Source organism: Schistocerca nitens, chromosome 8, assembly GCF_023898315.1.
Source record: "Schistocerca nitens isolate TAMUIC-IGC-003100 chromosome 8, iqSchNite1.1, whole genome shotgun sequence".
Classification (NCBI taxonomy): Eukaryota; Metazoa; Arthropoda; class Insecta; order Orthoptera; family Acrididae; genus Schistocerca; species Schistocerca nitens.
The window spans coordinates 301,984,869-302,002,796 of NC_064621.1; the positions used below are offsets into that span (position 1 = coordinate 301,984,869).

The 17,928-nt window shown below is 42.9% G+C and overlaps 1 protein-coding gene across 1 annotated transcript in view; it reads right to left on the reverse strand.

Moving 5' to 3' along the window:
• Positions 1–5,770: 5,770 nt before the first annotated feature.
• The window catches only part of LOC126199534 (myrosinase 1-like), a 29,484-nt gene continuing 17,326 nt past the window's right edge, over positions 5,771–17,928 (reverse strand). The window contains exons 6-11 of the mRNA XM_049936455.1: positions 16,946–17,040; positions 14,689–14,836; positions 10,482–10,630; positions 8,935–9,069; positions 6,253–6,359; positions 5,771–5,897 (exon numbers count right to left, since the gene is read on the reverse strand). Of these exons, the coding sequence (XP_049792412.1) occupies positions 5,771–5,897; positions 6,253–6,359; positions 8,935–9,069; positions 10,482–10,630; positions 14,689–14,836; positions 16,946–17,040 (761 nt within the window). The remainder of the gene's footprint in view (positions 5,898–6,252; positions 6,360–8,934; positions 9,070–10,481; positions 10,631–14,688; positions 14,837–16,945; positions 17,041–17,928) is intronic.

The window sequence follows — 17,928 nt, forward strand, 5'->3', positions numbered from 1 at the left end:
ATTCGGAGGACAAAACACAGTTCCGACCCGGTGTTTCTTCAAAATGCGGGCGTTTTCCCCGAGAGTGCGCCTGTATATGGAATAAACGCAGTGCCTATCACCTCCCTCGTGATTTCATCCATCTCCACAGGTTGTGCTGTAGTGGTTGGGCGGAGAGCACGTTGAATCTGCCACTCTGAGTACCTATTTTTTCGAAATACGGTTCTCAGATGTTCCAATTCCTGGGGTAGACTCTCTGCGTCAAGGATAGTGCGCGCCCTATGTACTAGAGTTTTAAGTACCCCATTCCTCTGTGAAGGGTGGTGGCAGCTGTCTGCGTGCAAATACAGATCAGTGTGCGTTGTCTTCCGATACACCCCATGAACTAGGGTGCCGTCACCCCTTCTCTTGACCAAGACGTCAAGGAAAGGTAATTTACCCTCCGTTTCAGTCTCCATAGTGAATTTGATGTTGGGGTGTATGGAGTTTAGATGTGTAAGGAAGTCAAGGAGTTTATCCATACCATGTGGCCAGATGACAAACGTGTCGTCCACGTAACGGAAAAAGCAAGTAGGTTTCCATTCTGATGACGACAGGGCTTCCTCCTCGAAGTTCTCCATATACAAATTCGCTACCACCGGTGAGAGTGGGCTACCCATGGCGACTCCCTCCGTTTGTTCGTAGTATTCTCCATTAAAAAGAAAATACGTGGAAGTCAAGACATGCCTAAAAAGTTCAGTGGTCTTCTCGTCAAACGTTTGACTAATCAATTCTAGTGACTCTCGCAGGGTTACCCTCGTAAACAAGGAAACGACGTCAAAACTCACCATGATATCTGACTCATCCAACCTGAAGCTATCAAGGCGTTTAACAAAATCCACGGAATTGCGGATGTGATGAGGGCATTTACCCACATAAGGACTTAATATTCCCGTCAGGTATTTGGCCAACAAATATGTAGGTGCCCTGATGTTGCTGACAAAAATGGCTCTGAGCACTATGGGACTCAACTGCTGTGGTCATAAGTCCCCTAGAACTTAGAACTACTTAAACCTAATTAATCTAAGGACAGCACACAACACCCAGCCATCACGAGGCAGAGAAAATCCCTGACCCCGCCGGGAATCGAACCCGGGAGTCCGGGCGTGGGAAGCGAGAACGCTACCGCACGACCACGAGATGCGGGCGATGTTGCTGACAATGGGGCGTAATGGTACCCTCTCTTTGTGAACCTTCGGGAGTCCATATAGCCTAGGCGGTACCGGACCTCGGGGTAACAATTTCTTAGCGTCACCCGCCGGTAAATCTGCGTCCTTGAGAAGCGACCTCGTCTTGTTCTCCACCTTCTTTGTAGGGTCAACGCTGATCTTCCGGTAGGAATCGTCATTTAGCAGGCTCTGCATCTTATCGGTGTAGTCCTTATGGGAGACAACAACTGTAGCATTGCCTTTGTCAGCCGGTAAAGACAACAATTTCAGAGCGCTCCCTCAGATCACGTCGGGAAACTTGTCGTGCGTTGACGAAATCCAAGCCGATGAAGTCAAATATCACCAGTAAAGAGAGGGCGGCCATTCGTGATTTACCGGCGGGTGACGCTAAGAAATTGTTACCCCAAGGTCTGGTACCGCCTAGGCTATATGGACTCCCGAAGGTTCACAAAGAGGGGGTACCATTACGCCCCATTGTCAGCAACATCAGGGCACCTACATATTTGTTGGCCAAATACCTGACGGGAATATTAAGTCCTTATGTGGGTAAATGCCCTCATCACATCCGCAATTCCGTGGATTTTGTTAAACGCCTTGATAGCTTCAGGTTGGATGAGTCAGATATCATGGTGAGTTTTGACGTCGTTTCCTTGTTTACGAGGGTAACCCTGCGAGAGTCACTAGAATTGATTAGTCAAACGTTTGACGAGAAGACCACTGAACTTTTTAGGCATGTCTTGACTTCCACGTATTTTCTTTTTAATGGAGAATACTACGAACAAACGGAGGGAGTCGCCATGGGTAGCCCACTCTCACCGGTGGTAGCGAATTTGTACATGGAGAACTTCGAGGAGGAAGCCCTGTCGTCATCAGAATGGAAACCTACTTGCTTTTTCCGTTACGTGGACGACACGTTTGTCATCTGGCCACATGGTATGGATAAACTCCTTGACTTCCTTACACATCTAAACTCCATACACCCCAACATCAAATTCACTATGGAGACTGAAACGGAGGGTAAATTACCTTTCCTTGACGTCTTGGTCAAGAGAAGGGGTGACGGCACCCTAGTTCATGGGGTGTATCGGAAGACAACGCACACTGATCTGTATTTGCACGCAGACAGCTGCCACCACCCTTCACAGAGGAATGGGGCACTTAAAACTCTAGTACATAGAGCGCGCACTATCTCTGACGCAGAGAGTCTACCCCAGGAATTGGAACATCTGAGAACTGTATTTCGAAAAAATAGGTACTCAGAGTGGCAGATTCAACGTGCTCTCCGCCCAACCACTACAGCACAACCTGTGGAGATGGATGAAATCACGAGGGAGGTGATAGGCACTGCGTTTATTCCATATACAGGCGCACTCTCGGGGAAAATCGCCCGCATTTTAGAAGAAACACCGGGTCGGAACTGTGTTTTGTCCTCCGAATAAAACTCGTGCACTGGTGGGGAGCGCCAAAGATGACCTCCGTTTTAGGAAGGCCGGCGTGTACCAGATTCCGTGTCAATGTGGCAAGTCGTATATTGGTCAGACGATGTGTACCGTCGAGGATCGATGCCGTGAACACCAGAGGCACACTCGACTGATGTATCCGAGCAAGTCGGCGGTAGCTGAACATTGTTTGTCGGAAAATCACGCTATGGAGTACGAACGCACGAGGATTCTGGTACAGACGTCGAGATACTCGGACAGCGTTGTTAGAGAGGCCATCGAAATTCGCACCAATGACGACCTCATAAACCGTGACTGTGGCTATAATCTTATCAAGGCTTGGGAACCAGCGATTGGGTTAATCAAGAGTAAATCGAGCAAACGTATGGTTGTGACGGCCACGGCGGACAGAGCCATCACACCGACGTCATCTCAGACGCCGTCGCAATCTGTTCCACCGCGCGACCGTGGCGCGGGGCGCGGACGGTGGAGGGAGCGTGCCGCGGGCGGAGGGTATTTAAATCGGCCGCCGCCGCGACCGAATCCAGTTCCCTCTGATCATCCATAGCGTACGGGTCTCCGTGCCGGCACGTTCACAGGAGCTCAGTCCGTCAGTTCACCTAATGATGGCGACATGTATGATCGCCGAAATATTGTGCCCGTTGGACACTGTAGGCCGGCAGTACACCCGTGGATATTTCGATTAATAATACTGCTGATGTGAGGGTCGCAAGAATATATCAAATGTTTGAGAAACTAGTATTATCAGTAAATATTGAATATGTGCAACTACCTTTTGTGCTACCAAGGAGGTGGTTGATAATTGATCTTTGTGGGATAGTAGTATATTTCCGGACCTCGCAGTCATATGTTTGATTTTGACTAAATGATGTGGTTTGGCGGTAAGGAAACTCATTAGGAAGATTCCGGCAAAGCAGGTCGCAGAGTTTGGTGAGATTCCTCCACAGCTTTGTGTTTAGGATAGCAGTACAATGTTGGAGTTTTTGATTTGTTCTCATTGGAAAGGAGGGTCAATGGTTTACATGTAGGCAGTAACACAGAGCTATGTTTTATATTTATTGAGACTTTGCTTGTGATTATGGTACTTTAATTTCATTGTTTGACGTGATTAGGTCGTGCACATGGGCGATGCGTACAATCAATCCATTCGGGGTTGTGATGGTATCTAATTGAAGTCCTTTTCAAATAAAAGGTAATCAGAATATTTGCAAGACACATTTTTCAGGAAGCAATCTAATTCCTCGCGTGGTAAGATACTCCATTTTTTCGATGTTTTGCCTAAGTTTCGGCCACATATGTTGTAATCAGAAACCCAACTGAATGATTTCTTGCTTTAAGCCATTATCTTTTACTTATGTTAATTTTGTTTCTGAAGATTATGAGTTGGTTTTGTATAACACTTGCAAATATCAAATTTTATTGTAATCTTCGTTGAAAGTGCCCTTAACGTTGGGGTGTTGTGGTAACTCAGTTCATAGCTGTGTGCACCACTAGTGCCACCTTTGTAATGAGATGCAGAGAATAAACGTGTTAAAAGCTACCTGTGCGTTATGAGCAACCATATAAGAACGAATTTTCTGTTTCCTCTATATTCTGTTGATGCTGACTGAGTAGAGGTCAAACTAGTTGTTGATTGAGCTATCCACATGCTTCTGTCCCTCTCCTAAATGACAGGATGCAGAACGATATTTAACATATACATGTGTAAGCTTTCAGCTACAGAATGTGAACAGTGCAGTTTTACCAATCCTCAATCACATGAAGCTTGCTCAAACCACACTCAGTTGCTATAATCCTAATGTGTTTAGGCGGTGTTAAGCACCGTAAACATTATCAATATGAATATTGTCTTATGGGATTGTAGTCAGATTATATAGCCAACTGAGGTCGACACTGGTGTGAATACAATCGAATTTCAGTTAGCAGTTCATCTGTGTTCTACAATTTAGAAACTGTGGACTGAACTATAACCTGTATAGTCAAATAACAAGGCACAAATGTGCATTGTATAAATGTTACTATAAGTAACAACTTTATTGCACTAAAGATTTTGTATTTCATTCACTCACTCACTTTAGTGCACTAAATTTGTGTCTCACAGAATCAAAATGTTTGTACATACCAGAAGGGCACAGTGAATGGAATCCTGGCGTGGATCAAACTCAACCCAAGTTAGTCAGTGAAGGTTTACTTCTGCAAAATATATAGTTACATGACTGGAAGAAGGAATCTTGCTATTTGTTCCTTTGGTGCTTACAAAAGTGAAAATCTTGAGGGTCACTTGGTAACTGCAAAGTGGTGTGTAGGTAGAAGGGTTTGTTTGGATATGACCTGGGATCAGGTTACCCTATATGGCTTAAGTAGAATCCAGGAGGGCTCCTTTGCGAAAGAAACATCCAGTTTCAATACTCATTCTCACTGAATTCGAACTTGTGCTCCATCTTTAATGAAGTTTTAAATGGATACAAGACACTATGGTTGCATGAGATTTTCACTCTACAGCGGAGTGTGCGCTGATATGAAACTTCCTGGCATGTTAAAACTGTGTGCCGGACCGAGACTCGAACTCGGGAACTTTGCCTTTCGCGGGCAAGTGCTCTACCATCTGAGCTACCCAAGCACGACACACACCCCGTCTTCACAGCTTCTCTTGCCCGCGAAAGGCAAAGTTCCCGAGTTCGAGTCTCGGTCCGACACACAGTTTTAATCTGCCAGGAAGTTTTACTATGGTTGGATGTTGTACATGTATAAATTGTGTAGTTAAAGACAAGGGTTGTGGCGGAAATCCTCCTAGAAGAAGTGTGCTTCAGTCATCCAGCAGCATACAAAGCAGACGGCGAAGATTTCCTTTTGATGAAATTTAAGATTTTCCCTAAATTTTTAAATACAGCTGAGCGATAGACAACTTGTACATGGGATCTTAAAATGGGAAAATCTGCATACATATTTCACTGTTTTCCAGGCAGTTGAAGACAGATGAAGGGAGATCACAGCACTTAAGTCACATACCGAAGACTCACTTCAGGTATGTCTGGCATGGAATAGGGATGCAATGGAGATCACGAGACAAACATTAAGTGCTTTATTTATGCAAATTTTTATTGTTTCGATTGTTCTTGGAATTTAGTTTAGGTACTCAGCAGGAAGGGTTTTCGTTTTGAAGATTTGTCCAAGAAATTTGCTGGACGCCTTGGGTGTCCTTGTGCGAGCTGGATCGTTGAAATCCACATGGTGAAGTCCAAATCTGGTCCTGAAACAACCGAGAAGTACAATATCTGAACGATCTGTATATGAAGTGGAGGCATTTTTATGGATCTAACTACAGTATGTTTTTAATTATCAAGTTAAGTGCTCCACAAAAAATACTCATGATCTATTAATTTATGATGATGGGTGGCAATAGGTTACAGGTAAGTGCTGAAGCCGGGAGAAATGTTTTGGTATAATAACAAAAATGCATGTAACACGTACTTACACATAATGGACATCTTGCGTATACCAAATGTTACTGAGCCATCTGATTGTGATACCAAGAGGCCAGGTGGTCTGAAGAACTGTCCATAATGTTTGATGACAATAGAATGCAATCATCTGGCTTTACTTACGTGAATCCTGTGCCCCACTCGAAGTTATCCAGGAGACTCCAAGCTGTGTAGCCGATTACGTCAACACCATCTTCATTAATAGCCTTGAGCATAGCAGCCAAGTAGGACTGTGAACAGAAAAAAAAACTTTATTTTCAGAAAGAGACCCTACATCTACATGTACATTTATACTCCGCAAGCCACCCAACGGTGTGTGGCGGAGGGCACTCTACGTGCCACTGTCATTACCTCCCTTTTCTGTGCCAGTCGCGTATGGTTCGCGGGAAGAACGACTGTCTGAAAGCCTCCGTGCGCGCTCGAATCTCTCTAATTTTACATTCGTGATCTCCTCGGGAGGTATAAGTAGGGGGAAGCAATATATTCGATACCTCATCCAGAAACGCACCCTCTCGGAACCTGGCGAGCAAGCTACACCGCGATGCAGAGCGCCTCTCTTGCAGAGTCTGCCACTTGAGTTTGCTAAACATCTACGTAACGCTATCACGGTTACCAAATAACCCTGTGACGAAACGCGCCGCTCTTCTTTGGATCTTCTCTATCTCCTCCATCAACCCGATCTGGAACGGATCCCACACTGATGAGCAATACTCAAGTATAGGTCGAACGAGTGTTTTGTAAGCCTCCTCCTTTGTTGATGGACTACATTTTCTAAGGACTCTCCCAATGAATCTCAACCTGGTACCCGCCTTACCAACAATTAATTTTATGTGATCATTCCACTTCAAATCGTTCTGCACGCATACTCCCAGATATTTTACAGAAGTAACTGCTACCAGTGTTTGTTCCGCTATCATATAATCATACAATAAAGGATCCTTCTTTCTATGTATTCGCAATACATTACATTTATCTATGTTAAGGGTCAGTTGCCACTCCCTGCACCAAGTGCCTATCCGCTGCAGATCTTCCTGCATTTCGCTACAATTTTCTAATGCTGCAACTTCTCTGTATGCTTCAGCATCATCCGCGAAAAGCCGCATGGAACTTCCGACACTATCTACTAGGTCATTTATATATATTGTGAAAAGCAATGGTCCCATAACACTCCCCTGTGGCACGCCAGAGGTTACCTTAACGTCTGTAGACGTCTCTCCATTGATAACAACATGCTGTGTTCTGTTTGCTAAAAACTCTTCAATCCAGCCACACAGCTGGTCTGATATTCCGTAGGCCGGCCGCTGGTGGCCGAGCGGTTCTGGCGCTACAGTCTTGAACCGCGCGACCGCTACGGTCGCAGGTTCGAATCCTGCCTCGGGCATGGATGTTTGTGTTGTCCTTAGGTTAGTTAAGTTTAAGTAGTTCTAAGTTCTAGGGGACTTATGACCTCAGCAGTTGAGTCCCATAGTGCTCAGAACCATTTGAACCATTTGATATTCCGTAGGCTCTTACTTTGTTTATCAGGCAACAGTGCGGAACTGTATCGAACGCCTTCCGGAAGTCAAGGAAAATAGCATCTACCTGGGAGCGTGTATCTAATATTTTCTGGGTCTCATGAACAAATAAAGCGAGTTGGGTCTCACACGATCGCTGTTTCCGGAATCCATGTTGATTCCTACAAAGTAGATTCTGGGTTTCCAGAAACGACATGATACGCGAGCAAAAAACTTATTCTAAAATTCTACAACAGATCGGCGTCAGACATATAGGTCTATAGTTTTGCGCATCTGCTCGACGACCCTTCTTGAAGACTGGGACTACCTGTGCCCTTTTCCAATAATTTGGAACCTTCCGTTCCTCTAGAGACTTGCGGTACACGGCTGTTAGAAGGGGGGCAAGTTCTTTCCCTTAATCATAAGGATGACGAAATCACTGACAGAATAATGTAATGCTGTGTAACAGTTTCGTAAACAGTCAGACTGGTATCCCACTCCTGTTCGGGGCGCCTCCAGAAGCTTATTCACTGGTCATCAGGGCTCAGTTTGAAGCAAGAGTCATCACTGAAGACAATTCTACTGCATTCCGTGAGTTTCCAGGCCAAAGACTCCCCGGAAATTGATGGAATACCAACCTGACTCTCCCCCACCATACAGGCCGATAACCAGGAGTGGTGGTCTGGTGCTCTATTTCTTTTCATAGGAGGAACCCTTTGGCTGTCATCCGCTGCACCTTACAGCACAACAGTATTTTGACAACAACCTATGCCCCATTTTGATGCCTTTCATTGGAAAGCCATCCTAACTTGACGTTTCAGCAAGATTATGCCAGCGCACACATGGCGAGAGTTTATGCTGCTCGTCTTGATTCTCGTCAAACCCTACCTTGGCCAGCCAAGTCACCGTATCTCTACCCAGTTGAGAAATTTTGGAGCATTATGGGTGCGGTCCTCATACCAGAGCGTAATACTGAGGATCTAACATGGCAGCTTGCCAGAATAGGCACAATATCTGTCAAGAGAACATCCTACAACTCTGTCAGTCAATGCCAAACCAAAAAACTGCTAAGAAAAGAACCAGAGGTGGACCACTGCGTTATTGTCTTGCTCAATTTGTGAAGATTGTTCTCATGAACAAATATTCCAATTTTCCTGAAATTGTTTGTTTGTCTGTAGGTGTGAGTCCCATCTATCAGTTTCCGTCCCATTCTGGAAATTCTTTCGTGGTGCATCTTTTCTGTCTTAGAGGGTGTACCAGAAAAGTTTGTGATAATGTTGATCGAATCGAAAGAACTGGACAGAATACTCACAGCGTAGTAATCTATTCGGCCCTGGTCCTCGAGCTCTCCAGTGTCAGACCAGCCGTTCTCCATGACGAAGATTGGGTAGCCAGGGTAGTGCTGCGCGAGCCAGTTGAACAGCTTGCGGAAGGCCCAAGGAGTGCTCTGCAAGAATAACGTGGCAATTAGATGGTTTACCAAATTCATTGATATTAAGATCAACGACGGAAAAATACATGTACAGATGTTTCAGTTCGGATTGTCTTTGAAGAAGTAAAAACTGAAGTTCTCGGAGAATCGGCACGGATTTGTGTTATAAGACTGGAATTTTCAGCAGAAAAATATCTCTCCCCCAGAACATTCTGTAGTACAAACGCGAGTGTTTATCAGCAGTCATTAAAAGATCAAAGAATTGTGGAATTCCTTTAACATTTAACCGCGTGGAACAAAGTGTGTAATAGCCACAAGCTGTTGCTCAAGTGATTGAAACAACTCTGCAGAAGTATTAACCCTCGCAATACCAAGAGGGGGCGGGGTTGCTTTATGCCTACTGTTTGCAAATATTGTAATCTAGTCACCTACTTTATATACAGAAAAATATTTTTGTTTTTAATGAATTGTCCTACCAGATTCCTCAAATGTTTTAATTTCTTAGGTAAACTTATCCCAGGAATTTAAGTCTTAAGTAGTAGTCATTTTCCACATTGAACGTCATTTCAGTATCTGCAGGTTCAGGACTTTATGTACACATCAGTATCTCTTTAAAAGTATGTTGTTAATCTAATCCATCAACATTTTATGAATTTTGTTCTTTTAAACTTTTTTTGGGCGCGGGCATAAAGTATCGCCTCTCCCTGTTGGTATCGCACCTTATGGAAAATTATTTGGTATTGCTAGGGTTCACTTCATAGTTATTACAGTTTGAAATGATCATACAGGTCACGCTATTATTTGCCGTACAAGTCGATCATCTATTAATGACGGGACTGTAGCACAGGAACCAAAATGTTTAGTGAACGTTGTAGAGAATTAGCACTCATTTATGACAAACGGTAAAGGTATTATCGGACAGACTGTGAACAGTTCAACGTAAATGTGAAAAACTGGTGAAGAATTTACGCGTTTTTCAGCCAATTTAGGAACTGTGTCATTTCGAGTTTCACCGAGGATTGCAAAAAACAAGAAAAAATACATCTTATAGCATAAATACCGGTGAAAGAAACGAAACTTGAATTAAACTCAATTTCAAATTTTTTGTGACACATAGTAGACAAATCGAAGGAATTTTGCTACCTTGGAAGACGAATACCGCATGATGAACGAATCAAGTAGGATGTAGTAAGCAGACCAGCAAATGTAAAGAGAGTTTCTTCGTAAGAGAAGTCGCGCTACCAAACATGGCCTCAGTTGAGGAATAAATTTGTGGGAATTGTGTTATCCGATCACGGCACTTCGCTGTTCTAAGCCGACTCCCTTCCAGCGCTCTCATTCACTTTCACCAAATGTCTCATAGAACACATACGCAGTACAGAAGACGGACAAGTATGAGTGATTCAGTGAACATAGAGACTACGAACCCTGAGCCAGGTGGATGCCGCCTGCGGTGCGTCCGTGTATTCCCCGATAACGACGCCCGCGTCAAATTCCATGGAGGGGTCGTAGCCGCTGGAGCCGTCTGATACTGGGTTGGCCGTGTAGTGATTCAGTCCGTAGAAGTCAGACGTGCCTGAAATAAGACAGTCCACTGTCAAACAAGTTTCTACACTAGGCACAGCTATTTTATAAATGTAGATCGAAAATACAGACCACAGTACGTGTCGCAAAAGTGACAGATTTTTTTCATATGGATGGAAAAGCGTAACATTGAGTAGCATCAGCGTGAACTGCCACAGCAAAATGTTCCAGAGAATATTGTGTTCCCCTCTAGTTGATATTAAATTGGTTACAATAGCCCATATTTTTAATTATTATTATTTATTATTATTAATTATTAATTATTATTATTGCTTTATTTCTGTGCTGTTTCTAATGTGAATTCATTTTCAAATGTATGATACGCTACTACAAAACAATCCGTAGGTAACTACGTCGAACAGTGTCATGTCAACTATTTACATAAGAGCAGTTAAACGATTAAATATGGATAACGGCAACGCTTTGAAAACAGGAAACTCAGTGTCGCCAGATTTTTCAGTTGCAGAAGGTCTACGCCAACAGCACACTACAGCACCGACGCCATTTAATGTCCATGTGGAAGAAGCACTGGAGGAACATATGTGGAGACACGAGAGTCTCTGTGGGGGATGAAATCTTATTTACACTTCTCTTTACTGTTGAGGAGGTTATCGTAGTGGGTGACCAGGATGGTGCTGAGTACATGCTTCGGAAGTTAAAAGAGGAGTATGAAAGATGGGCCTGACAATAAGCATGAGAAAAATGGAATATCTGAAAACTGGCAGCAATGCCATAGAGATTCTGGAGGCTAGAGCCAGTAAGATCAGGGGATGTAAGTCCCTTAAGAGTCTGGGGATTACGATGTCATCAAACGGAAGAAGCGAAGAAGACTTAAATAATAAAATTGGCAGTGTAGGAGGGCCCAATGACAGCTGAACTCAGCCCTTTTGAAAGGACCAAACAGTTGATATAACGTTCATTTGTTGTAAACATCACTGCGTACGGAGCAGAAATGTGGGTAATAAATAAGAGTCAGAGAAACAAGTTGCTTGCTCTGGAGATGGGCTTCTGGAGGAAGTTGTGGCATCTTTAAGTTGGACCTGTACCAGATACCAACAGAGGGAGGCTATGGGGGCGACAAATCAGTAATAATCACATTAGAGATGACCCTGAACGTGCTATGAACACATAGAAAAAGAAATCCCCTACTGTGCAACTACACTATTCGTGACAATTGATGGAAACAGTGTCGACTGTAAAATATTTTCGAGTAACTATTCAGAGCATCTAAAGTGGAATGAACACTCACAAAAAAAGAAGGAAATGCAGATGCCAACTGCAATTCATAGGAAGAATCTTAAGGAAATATAACTCATCCACGAAGGAAATGGCTTAGAAGGCGCTTGTTCGACCGATTCCTGAGTATTTTACATCAAATACAGGCCCTTACCAGGTAGAACTGAGAAACAAATGCAGACGATTCAACGAAGAGTGGCTCGCTTCGTCATGGATTCGTTACAAAGACGCTCAACAAATCCAGTAATAGACGTTACAAGAGAGGCGTTGTGCATCATGAAGTGGTTTACTATTGACATTTCAAGTGAGCAGTTTTCGAAAAGAGTCGGATAACATATTTCTTCCTCCCACAAACATCTCACGAAATGACCACGACGAGAAAATTCGAGAAACTAGAGCTAACACAGAGGCCTACTGACAATCATTCTTTCTACGCGACATTTGCGAGTGGAACTGGGAAGTGGAACTGGGAGTGGAACTGAGTTAGTAGCACCATAAGCATCGTCCGCTAGCATTAGGAGGCATGCGGATTAAGAGGTAGACGAGAAGGACGACATAGGCTTTTGATGCCCTGTGAATCAAAATCGCTTGCAGTTGCCAGCGGCAGTGAATGAAGGTCCTTTCACAAATGTTAGCCAGAGAACATTGACACGGGAATAGGACGCAGTGAACATTTCGCGTCCGTCACCTCGCAAGAGAACATTGATCATACAGGCACATAAAGAGAACAGCAAGGATTTGGGGCTGGAAGAATATGTGACTGGATTTCTGGACGCTCGCCCACCCTATTACAATTCGACTATCCTGATAAATCACGCGACTTCAGAGAAAATCTGCGGGACATGTTAGAACAGCGGAAAAGACACTGGCATCAGCATCCTGCAATTTGGTGGAATTGCGCAATCAGGTCCTCAGCGAATGGCTTGCACAGACTTGAGGGCTCATTTCTTAACCAAACTTCGTTAGTTATCAAGTCCAGGGAGGGAATCACGTGATGTTAAATGATGCTAGTAATGACCTATGTAGGGGTGAGTAATTTTTTTGTCCAGTGAGTTATTTCCCCACGTTGTCATTTTCTGGAATTTGTATGAGGGTCTAGTCGTAACTCATTAACAGCGTAGCAAACGAATACTACTTTGCGTTGCTTCATGTGGTCAGAAACTGTACATTTCGCAGCACTTTGGCCTAGTTTGGAGTTTGATATTTTGTGAAGAATAGCATGACGTTAGGCTGGTTTCGTCAGATAGCAACACCTAATTTATAACCCTAATATCTGTGGGAAGTCTGGTCCTAGGATCCAGTTTAAATAGTGGAATGCACTAACCAAAATACAGAAAAGGTTACCATGTGTTCAAAGTACACACGAGGAAATATCGAGACAGAACATCCGATTCTGAGTGTCTCTTTAAAACACTGTTCTGCTCCATCCTGAATGACTTTTCTGTTTGAAGCAAAAGTGCAAGGAATAAAGAGAATTAAGTATTCCTCGAGTGTAACTGTGATGGTTCTCTATGACGGGAGACGCACAAGATCCTAGCTGTGTGGATGTTATTTGTGCATGGCTTTATTACAAGATTATTCATAAGTACCTCTGAAGCTTCAGAAGACGGCTGCGAGAAAGCTGGAAGAGGTACCGAAAATAAACGAATATCAGTGGGTCCAGCATCCCTCCAAGTTTTTAACTTACATAAAAGTGCTAAATGAGATGTGCAAATCACTAAAATACTCACACTGTTGCTATACATATCTGAATACGTCATTGTCAAAATAAGTGTCTGCCATAATTAATCCTCCTTGCAACTCTTCCAAATTAAGTGCAGTGGAGCCAGCAACCCACGATCTCTTAGATAACCAGATCAGAAGACATCGAATGGAGTTAAGTCAGGCGACCGTACAGGCCACTGAAGAATAGAACTGTCATGGTGGGACGCACAGTAAATCTAACAGTGTGGTAATTTGGCATTAAGGTAATACGTATGTCGAAATAACGTGTGTTGGAGCACCATCTTGATGCAAAACGAAGTCTCCCCTGTCTTGCAGCAATTATGCCACTAGCCATTGCTATAGCGTGTACAAGTACATGAAACCTGTCACAGTTTTCTTCATAAAGAAAAACGATCCACAAAATTTTAAAAGGACAGGGCACAAAAGAAGTTAACTTTTTGTGAACCACAAATGTTTTCCACAATCTTGTGGATGGTTTGTGCCAAAAACTCACACCTTATGACAATTCACCTTTCTGGAGACATGGACCGTGACTTTTTCACTGAATACCAAATTCAGTGAAAACCCATGATCCTGCAATAGCCACTGTGAGTCGATGCAACATTCAGAACGAAGCTCATTTTCCTAAGCAGTCACTGCATGTAACAACCATAGCCAGTACTGGTTTTACATGCAGACATTTGCGTACATTGAGATGGTTTATTGAGTTCTTTGTTCGTGTGTGTCGTCGATTTCTTCGGCTTCCTGACTCCCTTTCACAGTCCACTTCATCAGCTGACGATCCCAGCCAGCTTATTTTCTTCAGACCATATAAGCTGATAGTGTCGCGAAATGTGTGGTACCACCCATGGATTCGTTTGTCCGTTGTAGCTTGTACTTGATATTTGGTTCCTAATTGTCGCTGAACCATCAATACTGATTCACATTTGGCCAATTCATGGACGTCCCTGTTGTTATTTTTTCTGTATGTCTTTTAGCTTTTGCACAGCGTTCATGTGAAGCCAATACCTAATAATAATCTTTACAACGGATGGTATTCAAGCCCATTAGGCCAGTAGAGAGATGCTGTGGGTAGTGTCATTTACTCACCCCTGATGTATTCCACCTCCTCTGGCGTGAGCTCCACTAGTCGGGACTTGGCGTAGCCCGCAGCCTTACTGTTTGCCGCAATCCTCTGCTTCACCACATCAGGCCAGTCTCCCTCGGTCGTGAAAATTGGGTGGTTGTACAGGCCAGACTGGAAGAGAAATTCATTAGGTAAAGGCAGTTGCCAAGTACAGAATCTTAAGCTAATAATTCTTCCGCCCATACTGTCTCCAACCTGCAAAATGTGCACTGGTGTGGAACATAAAAAATGATTATGGCAATATGTATCAGATTTGTGTTATTCTTGGAGAGAATGTTGGAAGTAGTTAAGTGTCTGATACCGCTATAGATGTGGATCTTAAGACACGTTCATGCAGGTGTGGGCATTAACCCACTTGGGGGTAGCGTATCCCATTGTGGAAATGTATCCGTTATCAGGTGAGTCGTGCTTGACTACATGGACTTGCTCATTAGTGACTTGCTGAAACTTACGGCGACTGCAGCTGAGTCCACGGTCGCTTGTTTTCGGCATTTTCTAACAAGCTGTGCACCTACACTACTTACCAATTTGAGTCATGTAACAGCTTTTGTGCTGCACAGATTTGACCACTAGATTTTGCTGGAATTCTCAGTGATGGTGCTGCTGATACATTCTGACAACAGAATTGCTTCTGAGTGGGAAATGGATGGTACAGACTTTTGTTTGGCCTCTGATATTTGAACTACCCTTTCTGTTTTTATGTTGTGTGTGACTTTCATGTAGCGGTTTGACTAGGGCCTCCCGTCGGGTAGACCGTTCGCCGGGTGCAGGTCTTTCGATTTGACGCCACTTCGGCGACTTGCGGGTCGATAGGGATGAAATGATGATGATTGGGACAACACAACACCCAGTCCTTGAACGGAGAAAATCTCCGACCGAGCCGGAAATCGAACCCGGGCCCTTAGGATTGCCATTCTGTCGCGCTGACCCCTTAGCTACCGGGGGCGGACACTTTCATGTAGTATGAACAGGACATGAAATAAAAAGAGGTACATGGTCATGTTGACTGACTCATCTTAGCAGATACCTAAGCGAGGCTTGAAGTCGACAATTTTGCTGTCAGTAGGCGAAGGCAACACAAGTGAATACGAGATAAATGTTGTGATAAGAGATTGATTTCTAGTATAGCCTGAGGAGTACCTTAATCTTTGGCAACATTTGCGCCATATTTAATGCACGACATTATGACAACATCTGAGTTGAGCTTCATTGTTCGTTTAGACATTCCTACTTCCGATTTGAAGCCACTGTAGAAAACATTTGCATAGAATATGATGTACTTGTCTTTATCAATTTCTAAAATTGCAAGATACATTCAGAAAATCTGTGGTGGTGGTAATGTGGTGAAGACCCTGTACTCGAATTCGACGGGATGTTGGTTCAAATTACCTTTATATACTCAAATTATGTTTTCCATCCAGATACGGGTTTTCCATGATTTACCTAAACTGATTAAGGTAAATGCTAGGTCAGATCCATTGAAAACGGCCCTTAGATTTCCTATACTTTCTGGACTTAGGCTTCGACTGTAATGAATCGATGGGACGTTAAACCCGACTATTTTCTTTCTTTAGATTCCATTTTCGGATCCTCGCAACAGCTATAAGTTATTTTACAAATTCGCAATCCTTAACGTTCATGTCGTCTGAATGTGTAAGAAGCGACAATGCCGATATGTAACTGAATTAAGTTCGACGGATCTTTTGTTTTGTGTCCAAGATAGTGAATCATGCTACAAAAATTTCGATGTAACTTTTTAAATGAAGGCAAAAATCGCCATATATTCTAGCATTTATAGAACCTAGCTTTGTTAAACAGATACAAATGTTCACAAAAGTAACCAAAAGACATATTTTTCGTTCTTATGCATATTGAGTTGTGCGTATAAGTCCTGTAAACGTTACTGACAAAATCATTTAGTGGGTTGTATTTCGTCCGTGTCGGTCCCGATGAAAAATGTTCTCTTATCACTATTAGAAAAATAAGAGACTTGAGTATTTCTAAAAACATTGTCCCATAATGAATGAAATACAGGCTTAAGTAACATTTCTTCAGATTTAGCTACGAATCAACGTTGGATGTCCCAATATTTACTTGATGTTATGGTAATCGTGTTAACCAGAGCCTTCTACCACTCTCTGAGAGAAATACACATTTTTCTTGTAATACGGTACTGCAATGCTATTGGGAAGAAAAGTTGTAAGAGTTCCTGGTACTTACATAGAATTGCATCTTGCGTTCTGCCGCCTCAATATCTGCCGGAGAGTCGGTAGCAGGTTCGTACCACATGTTGTTAATTGTGATGCCGACCTTCCCTGTGACAAGAGAGACGCATGTGAGTCATACATTCTGTACTATCGCTAAGAGTAATGATACATGAGGTGCTAATAAACAGACAACAATTAAGCAAAGTAATGTAAATAGAAAGCATTATAACATCCCTGACAGTTTCGAGGCTTGGAAATTTGTCTGTATTCATTAGACAGAGATAGGGTAGCAAACCTAACTGAGACAAATGAATAACATATTCCCAAATTTAATGCAGAGGACGTCGAAGACGATTCAAAGTTATACAGAATCTTCGCGTAAAGATCGAGAGCGTCTTTACTTGATACATCACTGAGGGCATTTACCATAGGTGAAATGTAGTGATTGTACACTGTGTTGGGGTCTATTGTGTAACATTCGTGCTTAGTTAAACAAGTTATCCGGACCAAATATTTGTGGATTTTGTGAGTGCATACCAAATAACAGATAGCACCATCTCTAAAACTAATTGTGATGTGACTGTTCTGCGAAGCATCTTGCTTATTAGCAAAACGCGACCTTTCGTCACAGAACTTTATTCTCAGTTGTGGGCTAGACTCAGTACGTATATTACTAAATTGAAGAGTAGTTCAATAGCTTGGCGCTCGGAACAGAATTTTTTGAAATGCACTCATATGATCTGTCAGGTAAAAGGAAAGTCGGTAAGTATGTAAGAAAATACATGTAAATCCTGCATATTTGAAGTCAAATGAGAAAGTGCCAATATGATAATAATACTAGGGCACTGTCAATTACCTTGGTTAAATCCATTTCTAACTTTCTTTTTGTTGTTATGACAACATAATATTTTATTTGAGTAGCCGATGCTCAGGAAAAATTATTCTAATCATCGACAAACAAGTAATTACCGGCCACATTGCAAATACTTGTTTTCT